Source organism: Cyprinodon variegatus, unplaced genomic scaffold (assembly GCF_000732505.1).
Source record: "Cyprinodon variegatus isolate N-32 unplaced genomic scaffold, C_variegatus-1.0 Scaffold125, whole genome shotgun sequence".
NCBI lineage: Eukaryota > Metazoa > Chordata > Actinopteri > Cyprinodontiformes > Cyprinodontidae > Cyprinodon > Cyprinodon variegatus.
In genome coordinates, this window is record NW_015150578.1 from 123,708 (window position 1) to 135,555 (window position 11,848).

Sequence of the window (11,848 nt, forward strand, 5' to 3'; positions counted from 1 at the left end):
TTTGAGATATCAAAAAAGTACTCCAGAGTGTTGTTCAGCATGGGGGTGAGTAGAAAATGAAGGCTAATCATGTTTTGGGTGTACTATTCCTTTAAATAGAGAGAAGTGGAAATGCATGCACGCAACATGGCTGCTGAATGCACTTATGAATTGGCCCAAACAAACTATCAGCCGGTCGATGTATTGGTTTATCAACAGTCCTTACCTCAGACCATTTTTATATACTTTCTGTTCAACTCTCCCCTATGGAAACCGTGCACAAATTAAAGTTTTTTACAAGATTAATTTTCAGTTTGTAACAAGCCTTATAAGGAACACAGTAAAAATGTGGAAGAAGCTGCATTTGTTACATGAAATCACATTTAATTCATTACATTTACATGTTGAAACATGGTGGTGGCAGCGTAATACTCTGGGAATTTTTTCTTTAGCAGGGACAGGAAAGCTGGTAAGAGTTAATGGAAGGATGGGTGAAAAAAAGGTCATCTAAGAGGAAATAGACACTTGAAATAAAACATACGACCAAATTATAATAAAAAGGCTTGAGTAAAAATATTGACGTGTTAGAATGACTCAGTTAAAAGTACAGACCTCTGAATCCTATTGCCACAAGGGATCAAACTATTTAAATGCTCCTCTTTAGTATGAAGGTACTATTTTGATCGAATTAGTCTATAGGTCATAAAATACTTGGAAGTTTGGCAATGTCTGAAAAAGAAAGTTCAATAATTTTATAAAACATTTTCAAAGTGAAAAAAATGGCTTCACGATCCATGAAGTTGTTCTACAGTTGCACACTCACTGTAATCTGTGAACCAGCAGGAATCCCCAGTGAGGCTCTCCACTTCATGATGCTCCCTGTGCAGCTGTTTTGGTGTTTGCTAATGTGCTCATTACTGTTCTGCTGAGCTGATTATCATCTGAAGTAAATGAGTGCAAGTTCTCTAATGCAGTGCAGGTGTTCTTTTTGTCGGTGTTCTCTCTCTGCATGATAAATCAAATCAATTGTTTTCTCTCTTTCTCACCAGCTTCCTTCTAAATGATAAGTTGTTCCTCTTTTGCTAATTTGAACTTCTTTTCTCCTCCTGCCTCAGCAGCTCACACCAGTCTGACCACAGCCGAGTACTACCACCAGATGGCTCTGCTGGCGGGCCACCGCAGCCCGTATACCACAGACCTTCTCCCGACTGTGGCGTCTCCAGCCGGGGCGAGCAGCGCCAGTGCCCTGCACATGGAGTACCTGCAGGCTATGGAGAGTAAGTCTGCACTGACCTTAGACTGTGTTTGGATACGAATACTCCAAGAGCGGAGGAGGAGGCTAGGCCTCTAATAAAGTTCTTTTGAACTTGGTTTGAACTTGATGAATAATTTGTCTGCTTCTAAGAAATCTTTCTTTAGACTTTGGCCATTTCCCTCTGAAATATGAACCATTCAGGTATAAAACTAGTGCTGAAAACTTAGCAAAAGGTCAGACAAGATCAATTTAGAGAGGTTCAGAAAGTCGGACAAGCAATTAGTCAACTCCCCTAGAAAGGAATGGAAGAAAATTGGACTTGTTCAAAGCAAAATATAAATAAAACAGAGATTTTGAGATATATATATGTTTCATTGATTAAGATTATTCTGTAAGAGAGTTATCATTGCTCTTAAAACCATGTATCTGAAATATCAACTTTTATAGAACTTTATTAAAAAAATATATTTCTTCAGCTTTTTGCCCAAAACATCTTTTTGCATTGTGGAAAGGTAAACTCAGACTTTTGTCCAGTGTCTTCTGCTATTTACATCTAGTCAGGTAGCTATGCTTTGGTAGTCAAGATCATCACTAATTTAGATGCATCTCTTTTCAATTCGATTTTAGAAAGTGGCTGAGATTGGACTGAAATTATTAAATATTTGTCAGTTAATAAAATCTTTTTACAAATTTAGATATATTTAAAGAAAAAAAAAACTTGAGTGGGTTTTTCTTCTCCCATTAAATAATTGTAATCTAATTAATAAAGTTGGAGCAACGCTGATACATAGTAAGTGGAAGAATAGGGTCCAAGGAACCTTTGACAAAGGTTTCACATGTTCTCCCCTTGCATAAAATTTGGATCGTTCCAGGCCAAGAGTGACATAAAACTTTTGCAATATTATAGCCTTTTACTATAGATATTCCTGAATTGTTAAATACCAATTGATGCAAAAGACGAAACACATCCATCCCTGCCGAGTTCTCATCTTTCCATCTTATGAGTGCAAAACATCTCAGTAAAGTGTGGGTGGCCCCCTGCGGGAATTCAACCCTCACAAGTGCGCTGTCATGTATATACGTAGACCCAGGTACGCCTCTGCAGCATTGAGGAGAATTCTGGGACTTTACTTTGACGTGATTTAAATAAGCCATTGTCTTAATGTGGCGGGCTCAGGACTGTGCGCAAAGGACTTATGCTAATGAGTTATTTTAAAGTGTAAATAGGAAATTAAAAGCACACTGAATCTTAGGAAGGTCAGACAGCCTCACCCCGCTCCCTTTGATGGGAACGTATTTAGTCAGACACACTCTGCTTTCATGGAAATCCGGGGTGAACTTCCCCCTGCTCTTCCTCCGAACAAACTAATTAAAACTAGCCAAACTTGTGCGGGTATCAGAAAATTAATTGCTATTAAGTGGGAATTGGAATGTCCCACCATTCATCACTGGGAGGAAATCCTTTCTTCTGTGTCACTTTTTAAAGATTAATAGACTAAAACAAAACAATTAAGGCCACATTTAAGTGGAGATGCGTGGCTCCTCACTATAAGGGGGAAAAAAATTGCCTGTGATCATTGCTGGTAATAACTCATCACGTTCAGGCGATGTGTGTTCCTGCGCCAGGGAAAAAAAATTAACACTTTAAAGCTTTGGCGGATTTTGGAAAGCGGGAAGTCTATCAAGAGGCTTTCGCTGATAATCTGGGCTACCATGAAGCTATTTTAGTCTATTCCAGATGAGTGTAATTACCTTCAGAGCGAGTTCTGCTAATGAAACAATAGGCCTGTCCTGCCTATTTGTGCTTTAATGGTCTATTGTCTCCGTTAGTACTGCCTAATTAGCATCATAGCTCTCATAGATCACTCTGACTGAGGTATACGCTGCACTATAATGTGTGTTTGGTGCTTCTATTAACAATCTATGTGCTGTTTTTTCAGTTAATAGAAAACTGTTTGCATAAACAGGTTAACTTTAGGGTTTAAATGCTGCTGCTGCTTTATTTAGACAAAAAACATGTAAAAACATAATAGCATTAAAACTATAAACAAACCTAATCTACGATGTTAAAGCTGTTTTTATGAATTATTCATAAGGTAGAAACATTTCCTTTTATAGTTTATTAGTCTATAACTACGTTAAAGAGCTACATACAATTTGATTTAATAGAAAACTTGAATTGGCAAAAAAAAAAAATAATAAAACCAATGAAATGTCTTTTAAAGTTCCTTTTTCTCATCATCTTAACAGATTCTCCAATAACTAAAAACAATTAAATTATTGATTTAATTGTTTTTATGAGTGCAAGGTTTAACCTTGCACTCATAAAAACAATTGGATGGCAAATAAACAAAAAAGAGAAAATCACAACTTAAATAAAGGGAGCTAAAAGGAAAAAAAATATCACCAGTACCCTCTAAAGACCTAAACATGATAAAACTGACACTGGTGTTTAGTTTTAAGTCATCACTTATCTTTCAAGGCAAAAAAGTCCCAGATATGATTAATATCTCAGAAAAAAATATCTTAAATCATGCTACTGCGATTTTAAAACCATAAGAAAGTGAGATTTACTAAACTCCAAAAAAACTAAAACTTTTCTAATGTTAATTCTTTATTGTTATGACAACTTTGGAAAGCTTCAACAGTCAATATGACAATAAACTTTTGGCAAGAGTTAGAAAATAGGTATGCAGAGCAAAAAATATCACCTTCCATTTATAATAAACTACTTGCTTAAATAAAAAAGTAAAACGGCAGAAGGTTTTCATAGTTGAAAAATCACACTTTTTGACTTTATCGAAGTTCAATAGAAACTTCTCCTTAGATTAATAATAAAATCGTATTAAATTGCCTTTCCAGGCTTCCGTAGTCTGCTTATTTTGAGCTGAATTAACAAAAAAAAAAAAAGAAAATTCCCTTTTGGTACAAGTGTTCTTTCTGTTAAGACATTGCTTCTTACAGGACTAGAACCTTGTTGATTTTTTTAAACAATAGTCATTGTACTTTGCTTCCATCTCCATGATCCATTTTTACACTCCACAAAGTAGAATGTATTTGTTATAGTCCCTCATCCCACTCCCAGGTGGGTCGCTGAGAGTTCAACCCCAGTTTTGGAACCAACTTTTATTTCCACCGCCGTCAGTCTGGCCCATCCGAAAACCTCCCCGGCCACTCGAAATTAATGACGCGACGAGTAACCAGCCATCCCGTCCATAAATCAAGAGGAAATTAGAGGGACAGTCCTGCTCTGAGCCAGGACGCTTCCTTCTCTTTCTCCCCGGTTGGCCGATTTATCATTTGGGCTGTGCATTAATAAACACTGGTCCCATGAGGCTTTGCAGGCCCCCTTCTCCTAAGCAAGGCTCTCTGTCTCTCTCTCCACCAACCTCCAGTTTTCCACAAGTGGATGCAGCTTGCTTAACGTGTCAGATTTGTCTAAATCAAATGTATAAACAGAGTTTTTTGAAGGGGGAATAGATATCTAGTTTCAGTTGTTGAATGGGTGAAAACAAGCAAAAAAAAACCTGTCAAGGGATCCCATGTGACAAACTACATTGTGTTCTCTCATAGGCTAGATCCTTCATACATACAATAAAATGTACAGACAGTGTTGCTTTCCATAAAGCCCCAATGCCTTAGATGCAGCTCAGGCCTTTGCATGCCAGAATGCCACCTCACACACACACAAGCACAACAACACACTCTCTGATTACCATGTGAAAGGAGCGCTCCGTAATCGCTGAATGTGTCAAACCAGAGATAGAGCATTTACGTTTTAGGGAGATGGATGGATTGAGGGGGTAGTAAATATGAAAGAGGGGGGTTATTGGTTTTGTTTGCCTTTATGAAATAACTCGAAATGTTTTATTTCCTAGTCTTGAGTCACAAAGTCATTGTGTCAGTTGAGGCACAAAGCGCGACATCCCCTGAGCGCTGCCTTTTTGTCCCCTCCTTCCATTTTTTTTCTCTCTCTCTCTGTCTTGTTTTGTGACATCTTAGTGTGAAAAGACAACAAAAGTCATGTTTTAATCTCTCCCCGTGGCTCATTGTGTGCGCAGAGAGAATGGTTGCGTCGTTTCCGCCTTTTACCTTTTCAAACCCCTCTTTGGTATTTCCAGTCAACACTGACTGCAAATGAATAACGAGTCAAATTGGACTTGATGAAATATTACCATACACAGTCAGAGCATTTCTCCAACATAAAAGACATGTTTTCTCTTGGATGAAATGCAAGCAGTGCATCAAGTGACAGCTGAACACTCATTGAGATGGGCCTTTTGTCTGATGATTGACAAAAATGTCATCTGTTAGGGTTTGATTAGGTTAGAGTTTAAACAGAAATTCATGTGTGAACCGTCAAATGCTCTTTTTGATTGGTGTTTTTAGGATCTAGCTGATTCTCTTACCCTGAAACATCTGATAAGAGCTGGAAAACAGGGGTAAACTGAGAGCTTTAAGCAGTTTGTTCAGTTCTATCTCTGTCCTTGTCCTCTAGATTCCCGTTTCCCAAGCCCTAGACTTCCAGCACGACCCAACAGGAAGCGACCCCTGACCATCTCACCACTCTCCGAGCACAGCCTCGACCTACAGACCATGATCCGCAACTCTCCAAACGCCATAGTAACCACACTGATGAACAGCTCCCGCTCCAGCTCCTCCACCAGCGGCTCCTACGGTCATCTCTCCGCCAGAGCAATCAGGTAACAGACTGGAAAAAATAGGAATGAACCATTTCAGACATTGGAAGATTATTTTTAAAAAAGATTGTGAAAGTCAGAAGCCAGAGCAAGAAAGCAATTGGATAACATTGGCCTAATTACATCTTTAGATTAAGGCTGTTTTTTTTTTGTTTTTTTTACACTGTAATGGACGGAAATCTATGTTTGACTTGTCAAGTTACTTCCCCTCCTGTCACTTATGATCTCCAAAACTAGTTCTAATTGATAGATATCTGAAAAATTAAGGAAATGTTTTTTTTTTTTTTACTTTTTTCTCTAAAGTCAAAAGTTAACATACTTTAGAATAGTTCATCTATAGATAAACTGGAATTTTGGGAAAAAACTCAAATTCAATGCACCTTTTGTGACTGAGGAAATGTTCAACCAGTTTATTAGAGACTTGAGAAAAACCCCTAAATGCAAGGAGGCGCATCATTTTATTCAGATCAGATATATGCAGGTATATAAAGACCACATGAATGTCCAGCCACCAATAGACAGGCTGTGTCTTATAGATTGATGTGTCTTGATTTTAATTTGGTGCATCAATTATAAAACAAAGCCAAAAACTTTTGAGGGTCATTGTCCACTGTGGAAAGAGTCCTGTATCTATGTGGGCTGCGATTCCACTCAGTGCAGAAGAATCCATTACACCCAAATGACATTAAGAAAAGGCAGATTACAGGTGGCAAATGAAACCAGGAAAAAACAGATCTTTAGAGATGCATGCTGTTATCAGAATGAGTAACGACTGAAGTGTTTTTACTGTAATAAGCATAGATACAAAATACAACAGTGGAAACATTGTTGTTTTGGGGTTTCCTTTAGTATTAAATTGTACACTTTTATAAATTATAAAAAAACATTAGGAAGGAAAACCTAAAATATTAAGACAATATCTCAAATAATTAGACCTTGGAGTTCAGCCTGAATGAGTTAAGGCTTCAAATTACTTAACAAAGGCAATATTTTTGTGAGGCCATTATAAAACCTTGATCTCAATTCCATAGAATATTAGTATATAGATGTGGAAATATGCATGAGCAGGGTTGACCTGATGGGGCCAAAATGCGCCTTAACTTCAGCAGAAGTTAAGGTCTTAACTTCGAAAGAGGATCCTGAAAAGTAGCCATTTAGTTTAAATAGTATTCTTCAAATTAAGTGCACAACTTTCTGAATTTGAAGAAAGTGAAACCTAATAGATGCTGGTGAAGAGTCTCAGTCATTCGGGTCATAGTAATTCTAAAAAAGTAAAAAAAAAAAAAACTAAAAAAAAAAACAATCTAGTGGACTTTGTTTTCCAAGTTTGAAGATGTTTCACTTCCCATCCAGGAAGCTTTTTCCATTCAAAATGTCAGAATTAGCGTTGAGTTTAATGCTTTATAGAGTAGACCAACAAAGCCTTGTGTTGGCTTAGAAAACATGCAAATTGAACCGGAAGAACAGGTCGCCTCCTTAGTAATGGGGAGTTGTTGAGGTCAATGTTAGCCTACAATACCCGATACTGGCCTATGCCTCTGAAAAGGGATGTCGTTAGGGGCATTGTTGTCCTGGCTGACCAGGTGAGATGTCTTGGTCCCCTGCATGGCGATGAGAATTATGATAGCGACAAGGAATCAACTCTATCGCTACATTGTTGGTTTTTGGGAGCTGAAACCTGAGTCTGCCCCCTCTTACTTTCCTAGCTTTACTCTATAAAGCTTAGAACTCAATGCTAATCCAGACATTTTGAATTGAAAAAGCTTCCTGGATGGAAAGCGAAACGTCTTCAAACTTGGAAACAAAGTCCTGTGGTTTTTTTTTAAACTTTTTTGGAAAATGTAATAGATACCTTTTTTACACTAATTGTTTGCTTTAGCAAGTAAAAAATGTTTATCTAATCCAGATTGAGCTTTAACAGCAAAGTTTCTCCTATCAGCTGTTAATGGTGACATTAACTTTTTACCAAATAACAAAAAACACATTAATCCTCCTCGTATGTTTATCATTGCAGCAGAAAGGAAAGTGTTTGTTTCCTTTTGTATAGCATAATACTTTGGGCATTTGGAACAAATGAGTGGTAGTGTGTGCTTTCGTGTCAAACCCTGATTGCGTGGGTGACGATCTCCCAGCCAGCCAGTCGGCCAGCTTCCCAGGCGGCTTGTGTCAGTCATGCAGCACATCTTGGGGAAACATCACATACATCATGCGCCGGTACCGGAAGAGAGGCAAAGCAAAGCAGAAGAAAAGTGAGGAAAAAGGAAAGATCTATTGCCCTACCCTCAGCCATTGATCAGCAATCTGTAAAAGGGACCTGATCAATCATGCTCCACGCTCAGCCACTGTCCCCATGACAGGATCCAAATAGCCAGAGCCAACAGACTGATGAGTGATATGACAAGCGGATGGGCCTCCAAATGTGTCTCAGCCCATTGATTTCCACTCGGCTCATAATAAGATCAGCAGACATATGGGTCGTGGGTAGAGCAAATTGTCAGCGTGCAGAATGAATGAAGCCAAGCCACACAGATCCGTGTTTATCTGCGGTTTAACGATTGATACACAGAGGAGGCTTCTGGGATTTTTATGATAAACAAAGTTAGCGGAGTTTAGCAGATTAATATACTGCCTTTCATAATTACAGGTGCCCCTTGAAAATGTCTCGTTTTGTCACAATACAACACCTCAGTGCCTTTAAACAGGATTTTAGGTGACCAATCAGTGCAAAGCAATTAAAAATGAAACAGGAGGAAAATAATGAGTTTTCTTTAAATAATTTTGTTAAACATTATAACGCATTTTTATATAACCCTCTCATGTGTCCATAATAATTAGCTTGACACGTTTACATAGTCTGTGGACACAGCTAAACATGGAGATGACAATTGCCCTTAAGAATTGGAGTTTACACCTGGTTTACACCACAGGATAAAGTATTTTAATGTGTTAGAAAGGCCCAGTTAGTGGTCAGACTTAGATCTGAATAAACAAAGCTGTTGCAGGACTTACAGAGGGTTGGTAACAGTAGAAAACCCAGATAATTGAGATTTTATTAAAAAAAAAGAAAAAAAACCTTTGCAATTCTACATGACTTTGTGTTGACATAAAGTTGTTATAAAAATGTTACAGTTTATCAATTGAATGTAACAAAATGTAGAAAAGGTTTAAGAAGAGTAAACATTTTTTAAGGTTGTCTAAGCTCAGGAAAGAGAAAGTTGCAACTTTAACATGCCTCTAAAACAGATTAACAGAGGTTTATTGTTTTATTTTTGCCCAGTGGATGAATGATACTGTCCTACACAAACCGCTTGATAATTCACTGTGTTAACAAGCTTTAATTCCCAGCAGCCCCCCTGGTTCCAGCATTACTGCACAATCTCATGTCAGATTGCCCTCTAGGGATGAGAAGTTATCCAGAACAATCCCTTTATACCTTGAACTTGGTTTCTTTGCTTCTTCGCTTCAGTAATTGATGTTTGAAGTATTGCTTCGGCATATAGTTGTTTTACTCTGTCTCTGCTGTCTCCAGTCCGGCATTGAGCTTTGCCTACCCTCCAACTCCTGTGGCATTACATGTCCACCATCAGCTGATGGGCCGCCAGCCAGGGATCGTGGGCTCCGCCTTCGGCCACAGCCCGCCGTTAGTCCACCCGACGCCGCCCTTTGCCACACAGCGGCCCGTACCTGTTATCCCTCCTCCTGGGCTGGGCTCCAATGAACGCTCGGCCGTCTCCAACGACTCGTCACAGGTGAGGACAGTGGCCTCTGTGATTCATCATCACACGTTAATAGCAGCGCCGCATGCCAGCCGAGGATCAGCCAAGCTAACACGGGTACCGGCAGGACCCCACCCCCTCAATGCTCTCCTCTCCTGGGACTTTCATTCTTCCTACTCATGTTGTTTCTTGTTTTTAGCCCGCCGTGCACACAGCCAGAACGTGCCTGCAGCAAACAACCAGGGGCTTGTTAGCATAGAATCCCTCTGCTGAATCCATTAATCACTGAAGAGAGAACAAGGATGTGGAGAGGGGGAATATTGACATGGATGGATGGATCCAAAGGGGTTTTTCCCCCTATTTTTTTTCTCAACCCTTACGTTATGTGCGGGCCCGCTCTTCAAGTAAATATTCAGTGGTTATCAGCCGTCCTTTCTCTGTTCTCCTAAACATTTCATTTTCCAGTGATCAAAAATGAAACAATCAAACTGTCAATGTTTGTTTAATAAGTCAATCAAACTTTCCACATTTTCCTATTGGTTTCTCCCATGTGAACAGCTTCAAATTTTAGCTAAGCATAAAGGTGCAGATATCTGAGTTGTTTTTTTCCTTTCTACAAAACTCACTCTTCTCAAGAATAAAATAAACAAAAGTAATACCACCTTCTAGATATCTTACTTTTATACATTTAATATGAAACCAACCCCTCAGCATAATGCTGCTACCACTGTGCTTGATAGTATTTCTAGATTTGAAAGACTTACTTTGACTTTCCAAACATGCTTCTTGTCACTGTGGACAACTGGCTAAAAAATTAAACATATTTTTAGGGGTTCCACTTGACTTTAGGTAAAGCAAATGAATAATACTATTAATAAAAACCTATATTGCTACATAAAAACCTAAAAAAATATTTAGATTAATCCGAAAGATATTTGGCTTTTCTATATGAGCAGCTACAGATTTAAGCTGAGATCAAATTAGTTGATGTCAGAGTAAGTTCTTTTGTTTTTGCACAGAAATGAACAGCAAATCCAGCTCAAATGTGAGCGATATTGGAAAGACTAAACAGATGAGGAGTCTTGTGAAAACCCCAGTGTTATCAAGAGCTAAACTACTGATCTCCCTTTCTAGACAGCAGAAAGTTTGGTGTCATTTTCTTAGGGACAAGGCATTCACCTGCATGCTTAATATTTGGGACAATGTTCCTACGTCTAAAAAGCCTCACCCTGACTCCCCTTACTAGACTTATGTGCTTGTGCAGGTGAGCTGCTGCAGATATCAGTCCGGCTTAAAGGTGCAGGTAGTGGAGCGGGAGCTTTTTTCTCGTCTCTAAACGAAATATTAAACTCGAGTCAAAAATGTGTCATGTTGAAGACATAAAACAGCAGTAGGGTCAAGTCTCCCAGCATTCTTTGGAACAAAATAGACAAAACTCCTCTCGTTTTCCAGATGTTTAAAAGTTCAGTGTTAATTCTTCTACTCTCAAAAAGCTTATTGTATTACATGAATCCCCCAGAGGCATATTCAGGCCAGGGCCAAAGCCAGGTCATTCATTGGTGAAATTGGTTCATAAGATTGCTTTAATTGCAATGATTATAGAAGCTAATATGATACACTGAATATCATTGTTCTTCGCCTGCTCCACTAAAAGCTTCAGTTGCAGATATCATTACGACTCAACCCCACCAGTTTTGTCTTGTTGATTAAGTAAATAATTGGATTTGCTTATAAGCATCACATGCATTTTTAATGTTCCCATGAAGCGTAAAACTATTTAAATACTTAGCAGTATGCAATTAGGGGGTCAAATGATAAAGTTGGACATTTTGGGGTCTTTTTTTTCTCCAAAGGCCAAACCGACAAGCGAATCCGCTGTGAGCAGCACAGGCGACCCAATGCATCACAAACGGTCCAAAATGAAGCCGGAGGATGAGCTGCCGAGTCCAGGAGCGGTGAGCGTGCAGGTGGGTTCTGTCCACTGAAGTACATTTCTGAAACTTTAATATGGAATGAATGTAAATAAAACATGAATAAAATGGACCACATTTTAATTTGTATAATTTGAATAAAAATTTATTTATCTTTCGTTATTGGCTCCACTGTCATTGTTTAATCATTCATCCAGAACAGAACACCCAGATCAGCGTTTCTTTAAGTTCTGGGTTGTCCAATGTGTGCAAATTATTTAATGCTGA

General features: G+C 38.7%; 1 protein-coding gene across 1 annotated transcript in view; it reads left to right on the plus strand.

The window, feature by feature from the left end:
* LOC107085457 (transcriptional activator GLI3-like) overlaps nucleotides 1-11,848 on the plus strand; it is a 127,603-nt gene that overhangs the window by 97,669 nt on the left and 18,086 nt on the right. Inside the window, exons 6-9 of the mRNA XM_015375771.1 lie at nucleotides 1,095-1,256; nucleotides 5,733-5,937; nucleotides 9,464-9,683; nucleotides 11,504-11,617. Coding sequence (XP_015231257.1) covers nucleotides 1,095-1,256; nucleotides 5,733-5,937; nucleotides 9,464-9,683; nucleotides 11,504-11,617 — 701 coding nt within the window. The remainder of the gene's footprint in view (nucleotides 1-1,094; nucleotides 1,257-5,732; nucleotides 5,938-9,463; nucleotides 9,684-11,503; nucleotides 11,618-11,848) is intronic.